Here is a 27,873-nt window from a genome sequence, read left to right on the forward strand (position 1 = left end):
TTGTGTTATTTCCACTTATTTCCCGCTTGAAGATGAAAAGGTCAAAAAGAGATCCATCAGCGTACAGGTGTGGATTAGACTCTCTTGCTTCTGCTGATGAAAGTGACAGGACCAGAAGTGATGGTCTGGAAAAGCAGGGAAGCAGAGTCAGAGATAAATCATGACTGTGTTGCATTAAAATAACTCACTCATTTCCAGCTAACACTGAATCTCTAGTCTTTACCGCAGTTTCTAAAAGAAATAAAGCCACTGACCTCAATCATCTCGTCCCCTTGGATCTCCCGGACAGAGGTGAACTTTTCTGTCTCAGATATCAGCTTCCCGTTCTCCTCTCTGATCATGCACTGGCCAAGACCAATAACATTTCAAGTGATGAAACTTACTGTATATCATAATGCCGCTTTGCTAAGACAACTTTATGTAACCGTAGGGACCAAAGTTTTAGGGCCCCCTGGCCTTTACCTGTAAACTGTCACTCAAATAAACATGTACTGACTGGTAGAGACTCAAAATGACCACACAGACATGCAAAGAAACTGCAAAGAGACACAAAATTCAAAATACCCACAAAATCTTTTGCATATCTGTGCCCAGGGGCAACAAATTGATGAAAAATTAGGTTTTAGACAGAAAAGACACAAATCTTTCCCCCTATATCAATGTAGACTCAAGAGCAAGATATGATTTGTCATATCTGAGATATGAGAGACATTTACACAAGAGCATCACCTGTTCTTCTTTTCTTTACTGCCAAAAATCCATCCATCTATCCTTTACATGTCATTGGGTCTGAATATATTTAGCCTCGAAATCATCAAAGGACAAGTGTTGGCAATTACTTCTTTATGAATCCCATTTTTTTAACTTTACATGCATGAAGCAACACTGAGGCAGATATCTGCTACAACATGCTCTCTATTTAAAAATGCGCATGAACAGGACTGTAGCCTCACTGAAATTAACTGAAGCCTACATAAATTCCTGAGTAAGTGCCTTCTTGGGGTTATATTTTGGCATCATCAGTTCATGTCTTCACTTCTATGCTCACATGCATGAAGGGTTTGGGGCTTGAATTACCTTGAACTTCCTGCCATCCACAGTAGTAATCTCAGACTCCTTTCCGATGGTGAATGAGTTAACATGGCTGCACGTGGGAGTCTTCATTGTGCATGTGAAGTCTTGTCCATTCTGCTCAATCACCCACACCGGTTTGACTTCCTTTCGCATTTTGATAACCATTTCAGGTACACCTTTAATGCACATTTAAAAGAAAAATAATGTATGCATACATAATCAAACAAATCCTTTATATTTTTAAGATATTCTTACCTACAACTTTTAAGAACTCATCAAGGTTTTCCTCTGAATAAATTTTCCAAGTGCCGCTGAAATCCATGCCTGCTGGTCGTGTTGGTTGCCTGAGGACATCTGATGTTCTTGTTGTCATAATCCCATCACACACACTGCTAGTTGGCATGTTGGGGACTTCAAATTCCCTGTTATTTGGACTGTAATTTCCATTGAGAGTCAGGATGGGCTGAACATTAAGTAACATGTAAATGAAAAATGACTCCAGTGTGCATGTGAGGATGTCTCTCCTTCCAAAAATCCAACAAAATCACTGTATATTAACAGCAAATTTAGGCAATGACATCTTTATTTCAGAAAGTACTTAAAGCTTTCCTTTATTTGACAAATATTTATGATTCATTTTCAAAATATAAAAACACTTCACCAGGCAAACAAACAGAAAGCAATACATTGTAAGGCAAATGTGCAGGCAGCAGAAGCTCAGGCAGTCCAGTACTGTGCAGATATGAAAAGGTGATTCAACTCTTGAAACCTCTTGAAAGGAATAGGTCACACTCCAAATGACCATTTGCATATCAAATACTCATCCTGTGTTACGTTGAATTTGTGAGTAAATCTTTGTTTTTCTTGCGTGGCTCTACGGTGAACAACAAATCCAAGAACAGAAAATTCTTGATGAATTGAAGTCATAGGCGTCCGCATTTAACAACAGCAAAACTATATAAAAACAAATGTTTATAAACTCACACAAGTTATGCAGTATAATCCAAGTCTCATTTATCTAGTGGTATGCTCAGTGCTTTCCAAACCGATGGCACTCTGACAGGGAACTGAACTGAAAGTGAAACTTTTCTCTTAAAGGCAGACTCCATTGAAAAAACAGGGAATTTTACCTTGCTGAACATGGGAGGTGCTGGTCTACCACTGCCACTGCCTTGTTTTAATCTTTACTGCTATTTTGTGTCTCTGGTGTTTTAAAAAGTGAATTCAGATTCACTTAAGTCACACCATAACACAAATTAACTGATCGAGGCAGCGGTAGACCAGCAGCTCCCGTGTACAGCATGCTAACATTACTGTTTTTGTCAATGAAGTCTGGCTTAGAGAGAGAGAGCATATATAAGTTTCAATTTCAGTTCAGTTTCTCATTGGAAAGGTCTGTTTGGGATGTACTGAGCATATGACTGGATGAATAAAACTTGGATTATACTGCACGAGTTGTGTCAGATTTTGTAAACAGATGTGTTGATATAGTTTTGCTGTTGTTAAACACAGACGACTTCAATTCATCAAGAATTTTCTCAGTTTTGGGATTCTTTCTCTGGAGGCATGCAAGAAAAACAAAGTTTTCTTCACAAAGTCAATATAACACAGGGTGAGTAACTGATATACAAATGATCATTTGGGAAGTGAAGTATTAATTTCAAGCATGTTCAGTTACCAAGAACACAGATATGGAGAGCTTTGTTACAAAAAGCTGTTAAACTCGATTACTGCTGGAATGTTACTGACGCAATCAAAAACACAGTAGCATACAAAACAGTCACATTATAAACAGAGACCAATGGAGCACATTAATACTTATTTTCCTTTTGCAGAGAGCTTCTGTTAATACTGTGCCATGTTGTCGTCCCTGAGAAAACAGATCAGTCATGCAGAGAGGTTAAATACAAGCTTGTTCACAGACCTCGGTCAAACAATATTTGTTGTGGTTTATTCTTGACTTTTAAGTTATTTTAACATTCCTATATCACTAGATATGTACTCTCTATTTCACCAGGACACCTTTAACAGTAATTCTCTCTTGTATTTTCTAATACTGACTAGTATATAGCTCAATTTAAAGATATATTGTGCAGGATTTTTTCTAGAAAACAATGTATAGACTTATACAGAATTAATCATCCCTGTCAATCTCAATTCATGACTCAGTATAGGTGTGTGGCAGTGTATTTTTCCGTAGAAACTCCGCTGTATTTTCTTCTTATTCTCCATGTATGTGATGCTTATAGGTGTGTACTCCCACAGGGCTTAGGTGAGGTCAGAGCTTTGTACAAAGGTAGTGACCAGCTGCTAGACTGTAAGCAGCAGGCATCTAAGATACACAGCGCAGAAAGAATACCAATACAACAAGACAAAATGCTAAACAAGAGTGAGTCCGGGAATTGGCTTTTAGTAGGCATGGGCCGTATCTTATTTTTGATACCTTCATACCCTCCTTAAATGCGATATATGACGGTGTTGGCGTGCACTTAAAAAAAAGTCCTGTAACGTTAACCTCACCTCCTCCAGCTGCCTTTTCCAGCAGTTGAGACTGGAGACCTCTGGTGGCACCCGCTGCGCACTACATACAGTGAGTCTAACAGAAAGAGGAGCGCCTGTACCTTTGGTGGTATCAAAGATGATACCGTGAGGATTTTTAAATACCCTGGTATTCTGTAATACTGTGATACCTCCCAAACCTAAGTTTTACTGTCTCTTTCACTGACAAACGTGTTTACAAACAGTGACAGTTCTGCATAGTTTACCTTTTTTTTTTTTTTAACAATTTCATGGCATTCCATTCAATAGTTGTTGAGAAATTTCACCCAAAACCCCCAACTTTCAACCTCATGGTGGCACTGGAGGAGAAGTCAGAGAATGAATTATTGAATTCTTTCAATAACAGATTGTGTTGTTAATGTGCTAACAGGCTAACTAGCAGACTACCGCTTCCTGCTACCATGGAGAGTTATTTCCTCTCACACAGACAATCGTTGGTCACTAGTTGGCAGTTGTGTCTAAGTGCAACTTTTTGGCCGAGACACATGCGAGGTGAGGCGACGCAACTGTCAACCCTCATCACCACTAGCTCTTTGATGTCTGTTTGCTGTGTCTGGGCCTATCGAGCCATGCTGCTAGCATTGCTAATAACAAACTTCACACATGGGGACATTGTTTCTAAATCACCTCAAATATTTCTTTGGTATTTTTGTGCAGCAATTTACTACTCTTCATTTGCCGATGTATGTGCCAACCCTGATATACCTGCAACAATGGTAACATCCATAATATCAGATGAGATGATTTATCGGTCGCTCACTGCTTTATAGATTCTTTATACTGTGCTTTGAGGTGGTAAACTTCACCCATCTGGTGCTTCAAGCTTGCTAAAACAAGTGCTTTTTTTGTACAATTCAACGCAAGTTTGCTTGTTAAGACACTAAATGCTGACACTCGGCTCACTTCAGGCTGTAATAAAATCCTGAAATAGAAAATGTCCAGTGGTGCATGCTTTGGAAACATGTTACATGCTGAAAATACTTGTGAACTTGTGGAAAAAGGCATATTCTCATATCACAAAAACAGGACATGGAAAATACTTAATACTTAATAAATATAAAGCTTTGCTACAACTTCCATTCACTCTGGGAACTCCACTCGTTGAATACAACAAATGAAACGAGATCATGGAGAGGTGAATTCATCCTGTTAATATGTGCTTCATCATGAGAGGTCCTCCTCCTTGTTTGGACCGGGGTCACTAAGGCAGCGTGATAGTTTCTGTTGCTCTTCCTGCTCGTCCGGCACATTGGCTCTCTGTTCGCTGCTCTGATTGGGCCTCTGGGGGGATTCGTTCACCAGGCTGACGTCGTCAGGAGGGTTTGGATCTGTCTGAGCTCTCTGGCCTCTGGAGCTCTCGCTATCATCATAGGTGTAAACCTGGTGTTCTAGTGAAAACAGATACAGAGCAGTGACATATTAATGATAAACATTGTCTACCAGCAGCAGTTTGGGCTTTAGTGAGGGTTGTTTTTTGGGATGTTTGGTTGCTTGTGCTTCTTACAGCTTTTACCACATTTACTCAAGTACTGTACTTCAGAACAATTTTGAGGTACTTGTACTTTACTGGACTATTTCCGTTTTATGCTACTTTATACTTCTACTACTAACTAGACAACTGTTTGATCTGAGATTAAGCTGGAGATGACAGTCTCATGCTGCTACACAGTATGACTGTAATGTCACTTTGGCGGCCTCGCACTGTAGACTGCTTTAGCTTTCCATCAGTAGTAATTGTCACTAACATCATTTAGACATTTACCACACTGACAGTTATTATTAACATATCTTATGTGACTCAGATCTCTGTGAAAAAGCCTCGGTTAACCTGCTACACAACAACTCCCCAGCATTTCCTGTTTCTCTTCTGATGTGACAGCACGTTTCTGTCTCCCAAAAGGGGGATCAACTTGGTGCTGTAGCGATGCAAGTCTGGTCTACAGTTACCCTGTGTAGCCCTACATTTTATAACTGTAATACAGGGAAAGCATTTTTGTAATGTTAAACATGTTTTGGAAAATTACTCTTTGTTGTGGCTATTGTTTAAAATAAGTTCATAAAAATCTCAAAACACTGTTAATGCCTAACCATTTCCAGCACCTAAAAACAGTTTTTGTAATTTCATAACTTTGACAGGAATTTCATGACCGTGGGAACCTGGCCATGACTATGACTTCTTTTCTTTTTGATTCCTTCCTGTTCACACACAACATCCTGTTTTTACCCAGGAGACATGTCCAATTAAAGAAAAAAAATGCTCTTTAAATATTGCTTCACTGTGACTCTACAGAAATGTATAAAAGTCCCATTTCCTCATGTTCACCTTTTATCATACCATAAGATAAACTCTGACCTGGTTCAAAGCAGACTTTTTTCACTGGCGGTGTTTCCTGGCGGTTTGCAGGAACTGTGAGGTAGTGACTCATCTGTGAATGAGACAAAAACATTTGTCAAGACTGACTTCATTTCAAAGCTTAATACCAACCAATAATCAGAATCTTGAAATGTGAGATATTAATCAATGTGTTATTTAGACTTAATTGTCATTTAGCTTCACTTAATTTACTCATACTGAATCATAGAACAAACAAAACATTTGGGTGTCATTCAGTTAATCAAAACCATTTAACCACAGAGTGAATGGGATTAACAAAGAGTCATCTTGCAATGACGGCTCATTAAAAGCAACCAGGAAGAAGATTCACAGAATGAACAAGTCTCAGCACAGAGAACTACATCTCTAAATAAGGTTACATACCAGATTTTAGAAATCTTGTATTCCCACACCTCTAACATTCACAGACAGAATGACAGCGGCTGTTAGACTCACCCTCCTCTCCATCTCCACTCGCTGCTTCCTGAACCGGACTTCACTCACATTGTCCTCAAATGGGTCGATCATCAGGTCGTGACGGCTGTATGAACGAAGCTGAGGAGGAAAAACATCAATGGAGCGTCAGAAACACATTTATTTACTTTTTCATTTATTATTATTATCATCCACTGACATCATTTCCTACCCTCTGTCTGGTCTTCTGCAGGTTGGCTCGCAGGATCTTTCTGATCTCTTGCTCACGACTTTTTGAGATGGTCGGCATTGCCCGTCGTCTGGCCGGACCTCTTGGTTGCATGTTCCTGTGAAGACACACATCACTTATCAGTACTACTTAAAACAATTAAATTTCAGTTCAATTCAATTTTATTTATAAAGCCCAATATCACAAATCACAATTTGCCTCAGAGGGCTTTACAGCATATGACATCCCTCTGTCCTGTGGACCCTCACAGCGGATAAGGAAAAACTCCCCAAAAAACCCTTTAACAGGGGAAAAATTGGTAGAAACCTCAGAAAGAGCAACTGAGGAGGGATCCCTCTTCCAGGCTGGACAGACGTGCAATAGATATCATACAGAACAGATCAACATAATGAATTTACAGTAATCCGTATGACACGATGAGACAGAAAGAGAGACAGAGCCAGAGAGAGATGCAGGGCAGACAGTAATGACAATAGCTACAATAACATTAATTAATAATTATTCAGGGCGGCACGGTGGTGTGGTGGTTTGCACTCTTGCCTCACAGCAAGAGGGTTGCCGGTTCGATCCTGGGTGTGGGAACCCTTCTGTGCGGAGTTTGCATGTTCTCCCCGTGTCAGCGTGGGTTCTCTCCGGGCACTCCGGCTTCCTCCCACAGTCCAAAGACATGCAGATTGGGGATTAGGTTAATTGATAACTATAAATTGTCCGTAGGTGTGAATGTGAGCGTGAATGGTTGTCTGTCTCTATGTGTCAGCCCTGCGATAGTCTGGCGACCTGTCCAGGGTGTACCCTGCCTCTCGCCTGATGTCAGCTGGGATAGGCTCCAGCCCCCCCGCGACCCTCAAGAGGATGAAGCGGTTAGAAGATGAATGAATGAATGAATGAATAATTATTCATTCATTCATTGTTAATAAATAATAATAAACAACAACAAACTTCTATAACAAATGTCCTGGTTAATCAGGTCTGTCAACACTTTTCATCAGGGCCAATTCTTTGGTGGAAAGTTACCAACATGACACTTCTAGTACTCGATCTCAGGACTGTGTGACAAACATCACTGGCCATCTTATGACTGATACTTACTGCATGGAGACGGACGATATAAGTGAGGGCAGCTTGGCAGTGCTCCCGCTCTCCACCAGCATCATGGCCTGTTTCATCTCCATCTTGTTGTAGAAGGAGATGAGCTGAGGCTCGGTGGAGCGCTCGCCTGCAATCAGCCACTTCTTCACATAGGCTTTATTAAAGCGGTTCAGCCTGATCACAACAGAGAAAGTATCATGTACAACTATTATTAATTTATTTGCACAACATATAATATTATTAGGTATCCTCATAACCTCAAAAAAGTCAAGTCAAAGTCCATTTATTTGTCTCCCTTGGGAGAAATTTGGATTGGAGACAGGGTACTACTGCTTTAAACAACACAAAACATACAACGTAACCAGATAGGGACCAATGTGCAAAAGATATTTGCTCATCTGAGCTGTGCAATTTGCCATGCCTTCACGTTGAGTTAAGGTGCTGGTACACATTAGAGTGCTGGTACATATTAAAATGCTGGTACATATTAAGGTCCTGGTACATATTAAAGTGCTGGTTCACAACAAGGTGCTAGTACACATAAGGGTACTAATAAATTGGTACACATAAAGGTGCTAAATACACCGTACACAGAAAAAAAGTACACATTAAGGTGCTAATACACCGTATGCAGTACACAGTACACAATACCTGCTTACATTTGCTCATTAATGAGCTTGACTGACAACGGGACAAAGGAATGTTTGTACCGGTTGTGTTTACATAAGGGAACCCTGTACCTTCTCCCTGAGTGCATTAGTGAGTATTCTTTAAACAGAACATGAGAACTGTCATTTAAAATATTTTTTGCCTGAGTGATGATGGCCTGATTGAACAGTTCCTGAGGGTTAAGGAGGGGGGTGACCCATAATCTTACCCGCTACTCTGACCAGGTTGAGAATCTGAGTTTTTGATTTGACATTTAGGTTCCCAAACCAGCTGGTGATACCGTACCGTACAATGGACTCTATTGTTGCTCTATAGAAGATTAGCATTATGTTTTTGCAGACACCAAACAACCTGATTCATCATATGAAGCTTGCAAATGGACACGAGTGGCATCCCTGGGGGTTTAAAACCAACATCTTGAAGCCACTGAAAGGCGGTTTCTTTGTAACTTTCTTCATAAGAACATTTCTGTCTTCACACCTTCATTAGGTAAAATTCAGCAGGTAACCCTTGTTAACTGATGAGGGTCTGAGGACCAAATATTGTGCATTCAAATAAAGTTTATTACAAGTACTACAACAGTGTGCAGGATTCTTTTTTCTTAACCTATGACAATTTCCCCCGGACACACCTAAACAGAAGTTATTGAAGGTATGCATAAGCCTCCACATCCTAATGTTTAGCTCATAAAAGACAGCACCGGGAAGGAGTCAGAGGAAATGTTAGGACAAATCTTACTTGTCTTTCCAGTGATGATGCCCATAATGACCACAGATGTCTTCAATCCCTGTGAGGAGATGATCCAGAAACTGAAGACACAATGAGTTTTTATATACTGTTATTTCCACATCTTCATATCTTAAGAGGTAAGTTTGGTATTTTCAACCTGAACCTTGTTTTCCCATGTATTTCTGTCTAAGTGACTAATGGGAAAAGCATTTTCTAAAATTCAGTATTGAGAGAGAGAGCTGTAGCTGGTAGCGCTGAAACAGCTACAATGTAACCATTCAGGGCATGTTTGCACCATTAATTTACGTCCACTAAAAGTACTTGTTTTTGCCACTGACAGGCTCAGATTGTTACTTTAAGTACACTACTTAAAGTACAGTACAGTACTTCAAGTACTTTGTTTAAGAGTAAGATCCTTTTGTTTGACCAGAGACAGCCGCAAAATCACTATTGCCAAATCCACCAGCCTACATTCAAATAAACAGTAATTTTAGCCTGCATAGATTCATCATATTTTCAGATCTAACTGGATGAATTAAGAGTCTATCTTGCTCAAGGATGCTTTGACATGCAGACTGGAGGAGCCAGGGATCGAACCGCTGATCTTTCTATTTGTGAACAATGCACTCTACCTCTGAGCCACAGCTGCCCAAAAAATTTCAAAAACTGTTGTTCTCACTAGTCACTTAGACACAAAACAAAAAGAAAATAGGGTCCAGGTTAAAAAATACTTAAGTTACCCTTTAATGATGACAGTTTGATCTTTTAAGTCTTGTGCTGTTTCTCTGTTATTTTTATTGTATTTCATAACAACTTAAGTAAAATTGTGAAATAAATAATCATTAATCTCACCTGTGTGTGAATCTCCTCATTAATTGATCCTTTGCTCTCTTTCTTCCTCTTCACAGCCAGAAGCTCCACCAGAGGCCTGATTGTCATCCCCTGAACACAGAAACAGGACGTGAGGTCATGTGGATACTGACAACACAATAACAAACAAGTTTATTGACAATTAACTTTGATTTTATAAGCAAAGCTTAAAAAAGAAGTTTGCAATTCTAGTTAGTCGCCAACAAGATGTCAGTAAAGGATGCTGGTTATTCATAGAGAGGACCAAACCTGAATTATTATTCGTATTTTCTTTTAAATAATGGTTTTTTTTGACTAAATAACCTAAAATAAAACACAGAAATGTAAATGCTGAACAAACCTGCACAAAGACAGTGAAAAAGATGACTGTGATGATGGCGGTGAGGAACATGTGCTTCATCTCACTATTGGTCAGCAGGAAGCCCAGTGAGAAGGCGATGGCCCCTCGTAGGCCACCATAGGCCACAATGAACTGGTCTTTTTTGGTCAGCTTCACAATACGGAATTTATTGATGATGAATGTGAGGCCAATGACTCCTGAAAAACACACAGAAAACAACACAATACAGTTTATACACAAGAGATAGAAGAAAAGGAAAGGAAGGAAGCATTATTACAGTAATACACTTCATTTAGAAAAATGCAGGAATTTATTTAAAAAAACAACAACAAAAACACATGATGTTAGTTATCCAGACAGAAGCCACTATCTGACCACATTCTGTTTACTGACCCAGCACTCTGGACACCAGACAGAGGACCACAGTGACAATGACAAAGGTCCAGTTCCAGGCATGAGGACCGGCCACCGTGGAAACACCGAGGAAGATAAAGATGAGCGTCTCGCTCACGCTGCTCCACATCTTTAGGAAATATTTAATCGTGGTGTACGACTTGTGGGAGATGTTGGCCTCCACGTACGGACGCATCATCACGCCACATGCTATCAACCTGTTGGGGAAAGGAAGGAAAGGAGAGAATTACATGAGCAACTCTGAGTGATGTTTGACATTTTCAAAAATGTTTAAAGATGTAAGAAACAGTATTTCTACACAAAGGACAACTGTTCAAAACCAAATCATAACGTGTGGCTGAAATACAGAGGTCTGACACATTCCCTACTGACTGACGCTGTAAATGATTTTTTAGCTTTGGCTATCTTTCCAGAGAGATCACTTCTCCATCTACAGAAACTGATAAAGCAAAATATTAATATAAAGACATATGACATGTTATGAAATGCACCGCATTCCTTTTTATTACTGAGGGTTAGACAAGAAGATCTACTGCTCATGTTTTTACACTAAATATGAAGCTAGCAGTTAGCTTAGATTAGCATAAAGACTGGAAACAGGGAGAAACAGCTGGCCTGGCTCTGTCCAAAGGTTACAAAATCCACCTGTGGGCACCACTAAAGCTAACGAATGAACATGGTATGTATTTTTTTTATCCATACAAAAACTGAAATTAAAAAACCAAAGTCATGGAATGTGAGGGTTGCGTGTCAGACTACTTCTTAATGTCTTGTCGACACGGCAAGGTTTCCAGACCAGATACAGATATGCTGAGTGATATAAAGAACATTAAATTTAACACTTGAATAGCTTTTTTCTCATCTCACTCAGTGAATAAGTGTACTTCCCAAAATGTCAAACTATTCCTTTTTTTACCCTCTAACATAGAGGCCTTAACCAGGGTTGAACCAGTGCTGATTTTGTGTTTGAGAGGGTTAACCTGCGTTGAGCGGTTCAGTTTTAAGACCCAGGCCAAGAGGTGGGTCAGACAAGGGTCAATTTCAATATCCATGACACATCACCAGAGTTGCTAACAACCGGGTCGGGAACAATTATGTCAGTGGTTGCAAATGGGGCGCACAGTTGTGATGCAATCATTACAGGTCGCTGCAAACAAATGGTGAGATGGCAGCAGGATTTTTTTCAGATACAGCTATGTTTTGAACATGACGATGTGGCAAAACTTCGAGGTGTACGAGCTCCTGACCTTCCATGGTGAGGAGGAAATTAAGCGACAGTTGACTGGGATGATGAGGGACAACATAGTGTATCAAAACATAACAAGAATGCTGAATGAGAAAGGCAAATGCTCTACACAGAAACATGTCACAAACAAATTGATGGCAATGAAAAGGCAGTAAAACTGACGTAATCATAATATTACATGCCAAACTAGTTAAGCTAACTGTGATGTGCCAATAAACTGCACAATGAGGAATTCAAGTACAAACACTTATTGTGAATATGTCAAACCCGCCACGAATTTTCAGCACGTGAGGTAATTGGTGTGAAACAGGTATCAGAGAAAAACAAGGACTGACTTGTTTATACATTTTCCACTGAAGACAAACAACAAACCCATGAAGTCTGGATCACTTACGACATGATGCCCGACAGGTGGAAGACCTCTGCGGAGAGGTAAGCCATGTAGCTGTAGAGGAAAACAAACAGTGGCTCGATGACTCGGGTGTGCGAGGTGAAGCGGGAGGTAAAGGCACCCAGAAGGCCGTAGAAGGCTCCCACCATCACGCCTCCCAGTGAAACCACAAAGAAACAGACAACACCGAGGACGGCGTCGGTCACGGTCACAGTTCCAGCGTGAGAGAACTCCTCGAAAAGGTGATACAGAACCTGCACAGACAGAAAAACATTTACTGAGAGTTTATTGTGTTTTACGATAAATCAACTGTCATAATGGCTTTCAACCCTGCATGTGTTATCTCAGTGAGGAAAGTCATTCCTACCTTCTTTTATTACTTAGATCGTTACCTCCTCACTTTCTCCTTTTATTCCTTCCTTCTTCACTTCCTCCCTTCTTTCATGTCTTTCCTCTTTTCTTATTTCCCCTCTTCTTTCCACCCTTCCTCACTTCTTTCTTTCCTTGCCCACTCCCGTCCTTCTTTTATCCCTTCCTCACTTGTTTTTCATTCTTTCCGTCTTTACTCCCCCCTTTTCATAATGTTCTGCTTTACTTACTTTCTCACCTTTACCTTTACACCTTTAATTTCTTCCTCCCTCACTTCTCTCTTTATTTCTTCAGTTCCTCCCTTCTTTTATATTTCCTGCTTTCCTTATTTCCCCACTTCTTTCTTTCCCTCCACGCACACTTCTTTGTTCTTCTTTAAGTCCTCTCTTCTTCACACCCTCTCTTCTTTCCCTCCTTCCTCACTTCTTTCTTTCCTTCTTGACTTCCTTCTTTTAGTCCTTCCTTCCTACTTCCTCCATTCTTTCATATCTTTCTGTTTCCCCTTATTCCCTCCCTTTACTTCCTTCTTCACTTCCTCCCTTCCTTCCTCCCATCTTTACTTTCTTCCTTTTCCTTTGCTTCCTCCCTCCTTTTCCTTCTTTCTTTCTTTCTTTCTTTTCAATTATGCAATTTATTTCAAATAACGTTCATGATATTATTACAGCCTGTATATTTCATCTAGTAAAGACCACCTACCTTTCTATATTCCTTTCCTACAGTACAGAGTGTTTCAGAGTCACACATAAATATGGATAAATAATTCACTTAAACATTTTCTGAAACATTTTTTGAAAATCATATATTTATATAGACGTATTTTCACAGCAACATCTTGCTTCAGACAGTCTTACTGGCAGAGGCATTTAATCTCTGGAGGAGAAAGCACAGACGTGAATTAATATAAAATTGATTACAGTTTGTTCCATATTAACAGTGATTGCCTGTTCAAGGGGCTGATGCCATAATTTAATCACTGATCTGATTAGACACTGAATACAAACTAAACAAAAACAAGGACATGAGTGAAGAAAATATCACATTTCATGGTTTGATTTTTAACATTGTTTTTTGTATTTTATAAAATGAGTTTGTAATGTAGACTCTCAATTTAACATAACCAGCACCTCCAGCTGTGAGATGAGTGCAGGGGAGTAAAAAAGTACAATGTTTGTCTCTGAAATGTTATGAAGTGGAAGTGAAAAAGTGGCAGAAGTTGGAAATACTCAGAGAAAGTACAGCCACCTCTTTACTCACCACAGTGACAGCGTCGTTAAGCAGCGATTCCCCGAACACGAGGATGTGCAGCAGCTCGTTGATGTGGATCTCCTCGAACACAGCCAGGACGGCCACAGGGTCTACAGCTGAGACGATGGAGCCAAACAGCAGGCAGGACAGCAGGTCCACGCTGGCCAGCTGGTTTCCCTCAATCCGACACACGCCGTATATCATGCCGCCGATGAAGAAGGCGTTCCACAGAGTCCCCACCACTGCGAACACCAGGATGGTGCCCATGTTCTCTGTGAAGGGCCGCATGGGCAGGAAGTAGCCAGCATCGAGGATGATGGGAGGCAGCAAGTAGAGAAAGAAGAGCTTAGTGTCAAGAACAGGGGCTTCCTCTCCGATGGCTTTGATGATGCCACCCACAAGCAGGCCAACGCCAATCAGCAGACAGCTCTCTGGGACAACGTGTGACACTCTGGGAATAATGTGAAAACCTGCAAAGAGAGAGAAAGATGTAATTGTTTTACTCATTAAAGGCTAACACCAACTTAATTAAGAATTCCAATATGCTATTTAAATTGCCTGAGAGTTCAGTCAATAATTGTGAGCATAGTCTACCTTCTCTTAGAAACCAGAGAAATAAGTGTCAAACTTGTGATGTCATCAAGTATAAAGTCTGGAGCTGCTTATACCCAAATGAGCTTTATCCTGCTGTAGTGTTCTCAGCTGTCAATCAATCAATCAATTTTATTTATAAAGCACATTATCACAAATCACAATTTGCCTCACAGGGCTTTACAGCATATGACATCCATCTGTCCTGTGGATGCTCACAGCAGATTAGGAAAAACTCCCCCCAAAAAAAACCCTTTAATGGGGGAAAAAAACGGTAGAAACCTCAGGAAGAGCAACTGAGGAGGGATCCCTCTTCCAGGACGGACAGACGTGCAATAGATGTCGCACAGAACAGATCAGCATAATAAATGAACAGTAATCCATATGACACAATGAGACAAAAAGAGAGAGAGAGAGAGAGAGAGAGAGAAAGAGAGAGATGCAGGACAGACGGTAATGACAGTAGCTTACAACAACATTAATGAAAGTAATAATATTATAATTATAGTTCTGGCTACTGTGGTACAATATGTTGAAAGTATATATTAGTATCTGACAGTATACATATGTGACAATAATCATATGTGTATAATAACAGTAGAAGTATGACTAATGACTAATGATAACAGCAGGAGGCATCTGGTAGGACCATGGCAGCAGCACAACCACACATGTCACACTATCCAGGCACGGCTGTGATATAAGTTAACCTGACAGACAGTGGAGCACAAAGGCTCCGGAGAAGAAGCAGAGTTAGTGACATCCAGAATGGCCGAGTTAGCAAGATGCAGTAATGGGATACGAGAGAGAGAGAGAGAGAGAGAGAGAGAGAGAGAGAGAGAAGGAGAGAAGGTGCCTGGTGTATTATAGGGGGGTCCTCCGGCAGACTAGGCCTAAGTCAGCCTAACTAGGGGCTGGTACAAGCCGAGCCTGAGCCAGCCCTAACTATAAGCTTGATCAAAGAGTAGGTGAAGAGTTGTCGACATGTCGTCCAAAAGAGCCTCAGGAGTATGTGTGGGGACGGGACGGCGGGCGGGCTCCACGGAGGGGGAGACCCGAGCCTCGGGGGTATGTGCGGGGCCGGGAGGTTGGATGCTCCCAGAGAGGGGAGAGGAGAAATATAGCTAAATAAGATGAAAATAGAAAAAATGTCTCTGTATTTTATTTCTGTTTTCAGTGTTTAATTAAGGTGGGAGAGGCAGAGGGCTGAGGGAGATTGGACACCTCCAGAGAGAGGAGAGGGAGAAATATAACAAAATAAGATTAAATAGGGAAAACCTGTCTCCCTCTTTTATTTTCAGTGTTTAATCAAGGGTGGAGGATTGAGGTGGTGGAAGTTACTTTCTTTTGATGAGTAATTGATGACTATTTGTGACTCAGATTTGTTTATTTATTTATTTATTTCAGTTTGAAGTTATTTTTATTTAATATTTATTTATTTATTTCAGGTTGAATTTTTTATTTTATTTGACTCATACAGCCAAACTACCGTATCTACAGTATTTGTTATTGCCAATAAAGGCTGTCAAGTTAAATGGCAAGTTGTTGTACAGTCATTTTGTACCTATGATACATTTGGGATGGGGGCCTCCAAATAAAATTTCGCTTAGGGCCCCAATTTGGTCAGGGGCAGCCCTGACGGTGTCTGCCTCCTGGACCGTAACAGGAAGATGATTCCACAGGAGAGGAGCCTGATAGCTGAAGGCTCTGGCTCCTGATCTACTTTTGGAGACTTTAGGGACCACAAGTAACCCTGAGTTCTCAGAGCGCAGTGTTCTGGTGGGATAATATGGCACTATGAGCTCTCTAAGATATGACGGAGCTTGACCATTTAGAGCTTTATAAGTTAACAGTAGGATTTTATATTAAATTCTGGATTTTACAGGGAGCCAGTGCAGAGAAGCTAAAACAGGAGAAATATGGTCTCGTTTCTTAGTTCCTGTTAGTACACGTGCTGTTGCATTCTGAATTAGCTGGAGAGTTTTAAGGACTTACTAGAGCTACCTGATAATAGAGAGTTACAGTAATCCAGCCTTGAGGTAACAAAAGCGTGGACCAATTTTTCTGCATCTTTTCGGGTCAGAATAGGCCTAATTTTCGCAATATTACGCAGATGAAAAAATGCAGTCCATGAGGTTTGTTTTAAATGAGAATTAGACAAATCTTGATCAAATGTTACTCCGAGGTTTCTTACGGTAGTGCTAGAGGCCAGAGCAATGCCATCTAGAGAAACTATGTCATCAGATAAAGAGTCTCTGAGCTGTTTGGGGCCAAGAACAATAACTTCAGTTTTGTCTGAATTTTTAACATCAGGAAACTGGTGCTCATCCAGGTTTTTATGTCTTTAAGGCAATTATGAAGTTTAGTTAATTGATCACTATCTTCTGGCTTCATAGATAAATACAACTGTGTATCATCTGCATAACAATGGAAATTTACAGAGTGATTTCTAATGATGTTACCTAAAGGAAGCATATATAGTGTAAATAGGATTGGTCCGAGCACAGAACCTTGCGGAACCCCAAAACAAACTTTAGTACGTAAGGATGATTCATTATGAACGTGAACAAACTGAAAACAATCAGATAAATAAGATTTAAACCAGCTTAGTGCAGAACATTTTAGGCCAATTAAGTGTTCCAGTCTCTGTAGCAGAATTTGATGGTCAATAGTGTCAAACACTGCACTAAGATCTAATAAAACAAGTACAGAGACAAGTCCTTTGTCTGAAGCAATCAGAAGGTCATTTGTAATTTTAACTAGTGCTGTCTCAGTGCTATGATGCACTCTAAATCCTGACTGAAATTCCTCAAATAAATTATTATCATGGAGAAAATCACACAGCTGGTCTGCGACTACTTTCTCAAGGATCTTTGAAAGAAAGGGAAGATTAGATATTGGTCTATAGTTGGCTAACACCTCTGCATCCAGGGTGGGCTTTTTAGGAGAGCTACCTTAAAAGACTGTGGTACATAGCCTGTTAATAAGGATATATTGATCATATCTAATATATGAGTGTTAACTAAAGGTAAGACCTCCTTAAGTAGCCTAGTTGGGAAACAGGGAATGTACCCATATGCTCGGAATATTGCCCTGGGTGCTCTCAGTGTCATCTAGAACATCTTTCCCAATTCAATTGTCTATGGAGCAGCTCCAGACTTTAAACTTGATGACATCACAAGTTTGAGTTCAGCCATCTAGATTTTAGATTTGGGAGAGTTGTTCACATTTACTTATACTTTTGGACTGTCTTGGATCATAGGAATAACACATATAATTTTTGAAAATCTATCACTTTTCTTTTAGCCCAAATGCTCTTAAATTTAAGAGATCTAAGGAGGTATCTAAGCTGGATAAACGAGCCTGTCAGCACCTTGGACAGCTGAAGGATAGAGACATGTTAAAGAATGACTGTATAACAGTTCATATCTTTGGCAAACAGCAACCTCTGCTGTGGAAAGATAAAGCCAACACAGAAGTGCCAAAAACTGCAGTTTGTCCAATGGCCACTTGAGGCTGGGTACAGAAGCCCGTCAGTTCTCATAGTCCCCATGTGGAAAAAAAGCCCAACTTTACAGCAGAAAAGGTACGAAAAAAGTGTTTTGGTCTCTATACGTAACTTCAACATTCATGACAACTGTAAGGGTGACAACTTTATATATAGCTCACCCATTTACATTTTATTAGGGCCTAAAGTTACATATAATTAAGGGCAGGATGCTTTGAACGACAGGTCTACCGATAGTGTCCTCAGCTTCTCAGTCAGATCCATCTCTCACTCCTCCACAGTTCCACCCTCTCAATCAAATGTGGTAACTTCTGGCTTATAAAAAAACAAGATGGTGATGGCTGAAATGCTGAACTCAAAGCTTCAAAAAAGAAGTCCAGTGGGTGATGTCACCATAGCTACGTCGACTATTATACAGTCTATTGTATTGCCATTGCTGGGTTTTTGATTTTCCTGTTTCACCAATACTGACACTCTGGAAAGTCATATGTTTAATTTGTTTAGGTGATGTCACGGCAGCCAGGTCCAATATTTTACAGTCTGTGATCTTTGGCCATCATTAGGGATGCACTGGTCCAACACTTAGATTGGATATCGGGCCAATACTGATTTGAATAGCTGGATATCGCTAAAAATGGCACCGATCTATTTAGTTCAAATCTATGTTTACAGTTTCAGTTTCTATATTATTTTATATTGGAATTTAAATTCCTATTTTTACTTAACATTTACAAAGATTTAGATTCCTGTTTATTTTGAATGTTTAATATTTAATTTGTTTACACTAGTTTGTGACTTAATTTTGATTTCACGTTCACATTTTGTTCTCATTAGCTATGTTTCCATCCAAAAGTGATTAGAATCATTGGGAAATGCGCATTAAAAGAAATACGAATCCTTTGTGTTTCCATTAAATGTATGGACTTTGGTGAAAACTATGAACTCACGCGAGTTTTCCGCTGAACCGGAAACAAAACAAGTCTCACATTCTTCTTCTTCTACATTTTCTGGCAGTTGGCAACCAGCTTGTAAATGCATTACCGCCTTCCTGACCCAGAGTGTGGATATCACCTGGAGAGAGGTGTGCTACGTCAGACTTGATTCAAACATAACTGTTTCCATCCCCCGTTTTGCGAATCAACATTTTTTCGAATCAACCAAAGCCCGGCTACAGCGAGCATATTTTAGTTTTTGTGTATCAGGGGATTTTAATTTGAATTTTGGCGTTTCCATCATAATTTTCCGATGCAATACTTCTAGATGCACATCTAAATAGGCTGATGGAAACATGACTACTGTATGCCGTTGTATTATGTTTTACTTGAATTTCTATTCCTGTTTTAACAAATGTGTTGCTGTATTTAAAATGTTTACACATAAATTGTAATTCCTGTGAACTTTGTCGATTTTTACATAGTTGCTGGTGCACAATTTATTATTTTACTACTACATAACAATTTAGTAAATTCATACAAATTTAGCAAAGCAATATATAAGGCCAGCCTGATGTTATCTTACAAATACAGAAATGATCTTCTTTACATTTTGTACTACCTTGTCATTTTCAAGTGCCCTCATCATTTCAAGTGTTAATTGTAAAGAGAAATGTTACACAATGAGGCTTACAGTTTATGAATGAATTACTGGTATATGACTAGTACTTGGAATCAAATTAATTTTGCCTAACTTTAAGCCTTAATAAAATGTAAACAGGTGAGTTAAATAAAAATCTACCCTTGTACAGTTGTCATGAACAGGGAAATTAGCTATAGGGACCAAAACAGGTTTTTTTTTTGGTTTTTTTTACCAGGCTGTAAACATGTTTATTTCTGCTGTAAAGTTGGGCACTTCAACATGGGGATCTATGGGGACTGACTGGCTTCTGGAGCCAGCCTCAAGGGGCCATTAGAGGAGCTGCAGTTTTTGGCACTTGCGTGTCAGCTTCATTTTTCAGCCCCAGAGATTGCCGCTTGGGTAAAACATTTGTGATGCTGTAACTGCCGCATCAACAGTAAATTAAATGAAAACAAAATGATTTAACATGAAAATGGAAGCCAAAAAAAAAAAAAAAAATCTATAGTCTTAAAGGAGCTATATGTAAGAAATCTAAAACAAATAATTGTAAAATCATCCTAATATGTCACAGAGACTAAGGAATAATGTTGATATGACATACTGATCTCACGGACAACAATAGTACAGCCAGAATATTCGCATTTAAAAAACATTTTTACGGTACGCAAATCATGTTTATGTTTTGAATTTGTGTTTTGGCCTGTTGCGCCACCCACCGCCGTCTACCAGTCACGCAGTCAGTAGAGTCTCAGCATCAGTTAAAGTTACGACTGAGCTACAGCAGCACGGCAAGCAGCATTAGCAATGTCCCGGTACACAGCATTAGCAGCCGGCTTCTCCTCAGCTCCATCCCGGCAGCAGCGTTAGCAGCAGAGTAGCCGGACTTGCTCGAACAGTCCACTGGAAAACCAAAGATCAAGGACGCAGCGACGCAGCCCTGCCACGGCAGCCGCCCGTGGGCAAACAAATCAGTCTCCAATGTGCCGCTGTCCAGCAACTTCAAATCTGTAGGGGAGGGGGGGCGGACACGTCCCGTGGGAGCATTTTGAATTTGAGTGCAGTAACCGTTTTGGCCACATTCTTACATACAGCGCCTTTAACTGGCTTAAATGGACCATTAGTATTGTTTTAGCCCCCAGATTTAATATTTCAATCATTATAATTACTTTAAAACATATGGGCTAATAATTTAAATGATGATTCTATGATATTCATGTGTTTTTGTGTAATTCAAATTCTAAACCTATATTTCCTCGTGTACAACGATTTGTGGACTATAAAAACAAAATGTTTTTCTCTTATCTAGGAAATTTTTTTCTTACATAAGGAACGAGCCAAAATAAGAAAACAACTGTGATAATAATAATAAAGAGCAAATTAGATGCACCCAAACTTGTTCTGTAAATACAAATACAACAGGGCATTACATTCACGGCTAGACGACAATGCAGGACATAAAAGAGACAGAGTTTACGTTTACCGATGCATCACTGTGTGCATTAGAGTAGCAGTTCGTGATGACAATAAAAAATGATCCACTTAGTCAGTTGTAACTCTCTGCAGCATCCTCATTAAATATGAAACATGTTGCAGCTGCTGCTGCAGGAGAACAAACAGGCTGTTTGTTTGAAGAGAATGGTTGAATAGAAATATCTGTGTGGGTTAAATTTTATGGATTTAATCTACATTTAACTGGGAATTCTTCACTGTTATTAGCCTTCAGTGGATGTTACTGGAATGAAAAATCAAGGCGTGCAGCTAACAATCATTTTGATTGTTGGTTATTAATGAGGTTTTTTTGCTAGTTGCCAGTAGCTGCTAGTTCTGTCTAAACATAAACCCAAATATGTTTAATTTATGATGAGATAAAAACAAAAAAGCAGCAAATCCTCACATTTGATAATATGAAATGAATCATTTTTACTTGATGTCCTGCTGCTCATCTAAAGGTATATAAAGGGCCGATACAATAGACTAGTGCTGAGCGCAATATTATAACAGCTCCTTTAAGTTCATATTTTGTTTCTCTGCTGAATGCAGCCTTGACATTCAGCCTCCCTGTCATGTGACTCTGGGTTGAGGCAGCTGTAACATTTTTTTTATGCAGTCAGTGGTCCTGTGTGTAGCCGTCCTCGCCCCCCTCTTCTCCTCTCTTTGACTCTGCACACTGGGATCTTTGTTATCGAGCAGTGCATTAGGACAGGAAGTCGGACCGGCCCTCACAGACAACAGCTGGAGACAGCAGATAAGATGCCACAGAGCTTCACATTGCTCACTCAGCCAACGACAAACTGCAGGAGAGATTCCTTCAGCCAATCAGATTCATCAGAACAAACCTCGCTGTAGTGAGGCATACAAAAACAATAGAGAAGGAAGGGAGAAGGACAACAACAGTGATATCAATTAAATATTACACAAAATATTTAGAAATATCCACCTGCTGTTTTATCATGGACCAACCTGAGCGGAAATACTCTATGAGTTGGTTTTTGTTTTTCAAGGGATGCACATATACAACCTTTTCTCTCCCAATACCAATACTGAAACCTCAATTCATCTGCCGATGTATATATTTTTTGTATTGATCCCCTGAAGCAAAAGGGCCACAGGTTGGAATCAAACCAACTCATGAGCTTTGAACTTTCTATGTGTCTTGAAAAAGGTGGTTGCTAACAAGTGGCTAAATGAGACTACAGAACATTATCACACTGAACATAGCTTTACAGCTTTATTATGGTGGTTACGTTATGTCATGCAACCGTAATGTAGTTCGTTTATAACCTAATGTTACCTTGACTTTACGATTGCATTTAGGCTTCAATAATAATGAAAGTGGTGCAATAATCCAACATCCAATGAAAAATCCCATAGGCTTTTTGACTGGGATTTGACTTTTTGCAATGCTAACTTCTGCATCAGGCTACAGAAAAACGTCATTTTTGGGGCACTCTTTAGGACACACATACTATCTGGTGAGCTAGAGATCACCACTGTGTGGGACTTCAATCATTTCAATAATTTTAGTATAAAGTAATGTGAAATGTGTAATGAGGCTAGTTTACCACACCAAACCACAGAGAAGCTCAGATTACACCACACAGAGGTGACTTCATTCTCTTGCCATTACTATACAAAACAAACTGTGTTTTTTTCTGCTGATATTAATGCTCTGAATATTATAGACATAATCTTTGAGTGTTTAATGTGGTATGTTGTGACTTAAATGCTCTGAAAATTCTACTGTCTGGTTGGCAGCTGGTCAAAAATTACTTGGGTGGGTGGGATCATTGTTAAAATAGAACAACATAAAATAGAACATAACAGCTTCAACACTGGCAGGATGTATACTTACAGTAATAAAATACTATACATATTGATAAAAATAATAATAAACAATAAAAACAGTCCAGAAAAAAAATGTCCAGTTTAGCCTCTCAACATATCAGGAGTGTAGTTGAGCCGAAGCTAAAGGTCAGATGACTTATTATAACTCTCCACAGAGAAACATTTAATCCCTCTAATTAGTCCGAACAACTGCTATGCCGGGGCTGAATTTAAACTCCAATCCTTCAACATTTGTACGCAGACAGACAGAGACTTGTCCTAAAATTAGTTAGTGTGGCACAGAATCATAACTGAAGCAGCCTGTGGAGACATTATTGGCACTATGATGCAAACTGCCGGGGAAAAAAAACTTTCAAAGCTTGAAAATATGGCCCATGCAACCATCTCTGTTCACAAATTAATTTACTCGCAAATAATTAGTCTCATCCCCAAGTGAACATGTTTGGCACCATGCTGAAAGTTTTAAAAGGTTTTCACAGCCCTCTTTCACCTTCTGAGGGAGACCGTAAGTTTAATTAGACCATAAACTTAATAAAAACTGCATTTTCTTTTTCAGCATAAAAATGCATCTGGAGTAAAATTATTTTAATATGGATGGCAATAACAACTAATGGGGATCCCAGTAAACAAACAAACAAACAGGAAAATTATTTATTTGACTGCCAGACTCAACAGTAAACTCTAAACATTTTTTATGTTATAAATTCTGCCGAAGAGGAAAGTGGGGCAAAATTTAACTATTGTCTGTTTTTAAGTGGAGTTTGGTATAAATTTCACTGATACAGTGAAGTAATCAGTAATCAGTGCAGTAATCTGTGGGAATCATACTAAATTAGTTTTGTTAGGTAACTAATAACACCAATACATGCCAGGAGAACACACACCAACATCCATACAAAATTCTACTAATTTAACAAATACCTGTCTATTAGACTTGATACCTTAAATAATTCCTGAAGACATAATGCTGCTCCACTTTGTCGGTGGTAACTCAACAGCTGGTTGTTTCTACATTCAGTTCATCACCCTCAGTCATGATGTATTTGTATTTTAATCACTGCTGTACTTGTGGTACTCATTTTTTTCTCTAAATGCATTTGGTCGATACTTTCTCTTACTCAACACTTGAGTGCAAGAAGAGCTGCTCTAATCTGCACTAACTGAAGCTTGTACAGCTCTTTACTTGCAGCGCTTGACCAGATTGCTGGGCAGTAGTCGAGATAAGATAATACCAAATCTTATGTATGTAACCTGCAAAGTGGTGTTAGGGAAGAGGAGCATCTTCAGATTATATATATATGTATATATTTTGTCTCTGTTCTTTTGCCACAATCGCTGCTCATTAAGGGTGATCCCTAGAATATCAGCTTCAGTGAATTTCTCAATACAGCTGCCCTTCATGGGGATGATGTATAACTAGTTGTCTTTCCTTAGCATGTGGTTTGCAGCAAAACAATACATTTTGTCTTTAACACATTCAGAACTACATATAGATTATTTTGGGTTACCTAGTCTAAAATTAATGTCATTTCATTTTCAAAAAGAATATTTAACTCATCCACACTCTTTGCTAACATATATACTGTGACATAAACAGCAAACATAGTAAACTAACTTTACTCAAAGCAGTTGGCATATCATTAGTAAAATAGGGAGGAGCAATGGGCCCAAGCAACTTCCCTGGGGCACACCACCCCGTGTCGTCCTCACTGTAGACCAGTGACAGACTGGCCATCTGGCATTTGGGCAAATGCCAGAACGGCTGCATGGTGTTGTGGCCGCCGGCCAGCAGGCAAAAAAAATAATAAAAAAATAAAAAAAATAAAAAAATAAATAAACGAATAAATCTTCTCTTGGCGGCCCAAAACATTTTTATCGGCCACAATATACATATAAGTAGTAGCCTAAATATAATTTTAAATAAATATGAGTGAAATGGGGCTACCGGTAATATAAAGTGTTTTTGGTCATCATGCATTTTCTCGCGATCATTGAGTGATGACATTTGACATCTGACAAGTGACAAATGAATGATGGGTAATGCACTCAACGTCAACGACAACATCTTAACAAGAAACGAAAATGGATCGAGGCACAAAAAGACGGGTGGAGAAGGGTGGAGCGGAGAAAAAGAGAGAGACAAAAAGGAAAGCTATGCTCGCGGAGAGTGAAAAGTATGCAAAAATATCAGATTTATTTACAAAAAAGTGTTTACCTGGCAGCGACAGACCGAGCACCTCTGCAGCAAGTACAGCTAGCAGTACAGCCTCTGCCTCAGAGAAGAGCAAACTCCTTCGCAGCCTGCTAACTACTACTCTTACTAAGGTAAGACATAATAATAATAATAATAATAATAATAATAATAATAACTTAATTTGTATTGCACCTTTCAAAACGGAGTTACAACGTGCTTAACAATAAAACAATTACACAATAAAAACAATTAGTACATAAAACAATAAAACATCAAATAATTTAAAAACCGTTAGAGTAATTAATTACCATCAATGAAGAAAAGACCATATGATAAATGTGAGTCTTAAGAAGAGATTTAAAAGAAGACAGTGAGAGACACATATTTATTTTTATACTCTAGCTGTTCAGTGCTCTTGTCATGTTTTGGTGAAGCCATTGTAATATGCATTGTGGCTGCTGTAACATTTATTATGGCTTATAACACATAGGGTCCTTCTTGTTTCTGTTGTAACTAGTGCTTTTGATAGAGCTATTGAAATGTGCACTGTGGCTGTGCAGTGCTCTTTTCATGTTTTGGTGAAGCTATTGTAACATGCATTGTGGTTGGTGTAAGATTTATGTTTCTGTTATAATTTGGGTGTGTTATATTCTGTCCAAGAGGGGGCGCCTGTGGTTAATGGTGGAAGTAAGCCTTTAGGATGAAGTTGTGTGGTGTTTGATTTCAGATTTTCGTGTTTTGGTAGACACAGAGCTAGTATTATTAACTGAGGTTATTAGTCTGGCCTTTGAACGTGCATGAATTTATGGGGGTTCTGCTGCTGCCTTATTATCTTGTGTGCTGTGCATTGTTGTCTACTGTACCAGTGCGATTGTAGTGAGTTGACTGCGTGGTGTGTGTTCTGAACTTCTGCATTCTCATCATGTGGTCAGCTTTCCACATGCTTCCATGCAAACCACAAATCAATTTTATCATTCATAATGACTGTGTCTGTATATCTCCTCTTCTATTGTGCATCAAGGCAGTGAGTGAGTGTGTGAGTTTCTATGGTAGTTGTGGAATACTCGGTGTCTCTGTGGCGCTCTGAAACGTTCTGCCAATGGTAGTGTTTTTTATCTTAGTATGTGTAAAATCATCAATCATAGTACCTAGTAATATGTGGGAGGGGGGATATGAGACACCATGCCTGTTCTTTCACAAATAAGGAACTGATGATCTAAAATGACGTAAAAATGCATATTTTTTTGTAAAATAATATGAACATTTTTCACCCCTGGATGGCCGATGCGCCGCCATGGGGCCTCTGTGTCAAAAATGCCAGGGCCTCTTTTTGGTCCCAGTCTGTCACTGCTGTAGACATAGGCTATTAGCACCTGTAAACATGTCCTGTTTTTAGGTAATAAAATAACTTTTGCAGCTTTCCATACCAGGGGGCATACACCCCCTCCTGTAAACTTAGGTTAAAGATATGGCCTTAACCATTCCATTTCCTGTCAAGGTTCTCTAATACTTTAGGTTTTTCACTATTCACACTAATAAGTTGTTTCATCTTAATTACTTGAAGTCACTGAAAATCAAATTTTACTATTTTTCACAAGACAGTCGATTGAAGTGGGAGAAAATTGATAGATCATAGTATCACAATATTCTTGTATGGCAATTTCATGATCTTTCAAAAAAATATTCATTTTTTGTGTCTGTTTCATTGCTTCTGCTCTTGTTTTGTCCCTCTTTCCTATTGATCTTAATGGAATTAAGCTATACAAGTAAACAAATCATTTTACTGACTTTAAACTTGAAAGGGGAAAAAAACTGTAAACCAACTAGCAAACCTAATAAAACACACAGTGTTGGTGCCTGGACAATGAGCACCATTCATTAATGATTCCCTAGCCTCTCACTAATGCTGGAGGAGGGATTATTTGATTATTTCTATGCAGCAGGACACCACTCTGTAATTTCTGTCACTCACCAAGTTTCATGAGCAGGGCCAGGAGGATCCACAGAGAGATCTCAAAGGGTTTCCTGACGTGGTCGTAGTTGAAGGAGAGGACGGGGAAAGCCTTCTTGTGGGCAGTGGAGTTAGTTTGATGATGGGGGTCCTCCTGTGTTTCTCCGGATGGACTGCTCAACGTCTCGTTGTCTCTAGAAACAACACCATGACTCGCGGAGGCTATGGAGACGAATACGAGCAAAACAACGCACATTAATCCCATCAGAGGCGGACTAGAGCTCCTCCGGGTGGGACGGAGCTCAGCCATTTTCAGATGCTTTGACAGGCTGATCTTCTGTTGTTGCAGCTGCTGCTGCTGCTCAGCTCTAGATCCGATGAAGACGAAGATGAGGATGAGGATTGTAAGCGAAGCACGCGTGGTGCGCAACGGAGACGCGCGCACTTTTAAGCACACAGTCACCAGGCATCTCAAAATTATGCATAAATGTAGAAGAACAAACGATCTGTTGTCATCGGTGGGAGAAGCTTTTAAAACATTTTCCTACTCGCCTGCTGAGTTGATTTAAAGTCTGGCGAGTGTTTGCCTGGTTGTTTCAGATCCATCATTCTCTCCTCAAACGGAACCCTGAGAACTTCATCAAGTGTCAACATCCAGAGGCAGCTAGCCGTGACA

At 39.5% G+C, this 27,873-nt stretch overlaps 2 protein-coding genes across 2 annotated transcripts; both read right to left on the bottom strand.

Moving 5' to 3' along the window:
- Window positions 1-12: 12 nt before the first annotated feature.
- LOC125905131 (fatty acid-binding protein, liver-like) lies at window positions 13-2,135 on the bottom strand. Its single transcript, XM_049603008.1, has 5 exons — window positions 2,059-2,135; window positions 1,330-1,508; window positions 1,078-1,250; window positions 255-344; window positions 13-125 (listed from the first exon to the last, which is right to left on the bottom strand). The coding sequence occupies exons 2-5, from the start codon at window positions 1,475-1,477 to the stop codon at window positions 75-77; spliced, it is 462 nt and encodes a 153-aa protein (XP_049458965.1). The 5' UTR covers window positions 1,478-1,508; window positions 2,059-2,135; the 3' UTR covers window positions 13-74.
- LOC125905108 (Na(+)/H(+) exchanger beta-like) lies at window positions 1,623-27,873 on the bottom strand. The gene is made up of 12 exons (XM_049602972.1): window positions 27,219-27,873; window positions 14,043-14,503; window positions 12,423-12,673; window positions 10,762-10,979; window positions 10,369-10,565; window positions 10,011-10,100; window positions 9,168-9,238; window positions 7,761-7,934; window positions 6,654-6,768; window positions 6,464-6,562; window positions 5,987-6,059; window positions 1,623-5,021 (listed from the first exon to the last, which is right to left on the bottom strand). The coding sequence occupies exons 1-12, from the start codon at window positions 27,505-27,507 to the stop codon at window positions 4,798-4,800; spliced, it is 2,262 nt and encodes a 753-aa protein (XP_049458929.1). The 5' UTR covers window positions 27,508-27,873; the 3' UTR covers window positions 1,623-4,797.

The sequence above is a fragment of the Epinephelus fuscoguttatus genome, linkage group LG17 (assembly GCF_011397635.1).
Source record: "Epinephelus fuscoguttatus linkage group LG17, E.fuscoguttatus.final_Chr_v1".
NCBI lineage: Eukaryota > Metazoa > Chordata > Actinopteri > Perciformes > Serranidae > Epinephelus > Epinephelus fuscoguttatus.

Bases quoted from the DNA above. Each gene is read 5' to 3' on its own strand.
- LOC125905131 (XM_049603008.1), bottom strand. From the start codon at position 1,477: ATGCCAACTAGCAGTGTGTGTGATGGGATTATGACAACAAGAACATCA. The intron at 1,251-1,329 runs GTAAGAATATCT...TGTGCATTAAAG, and splicing joins TGAGTTCTTAAAAGTTGTAG to GTGTACCTGAAATGGTTATC. The intron at 126-254 runs GTCAGTGGCTTT...CTGCTTTTCCAG, and splicing joins AAGGGGACGAGATGATTGAG to ACCATCACTTCTGGTCCTGT.
- LOC125905108 (XM_049602972.1), bottom strand. From the start codon at position 27,507: ATGGCTGAGCTCCGTCCCACCCGGAGGAGCTCTAGTCCGCCTCTGATG. The intron at 10,980-12,422 runs GTAAGTGATCCA...TTTCCCCAACAG, and splicing joins CACCTGTCGGGCATCATGTC to GTTGATAGCATGTGGCGTGA. The intron at 7,935-9,167 runs GTAAGATTTGTC...TGTTGTGATCAG, and splicing joins CATCATCACTGGAAAGACAA to GCTGAACCGCTTTAATAAAG.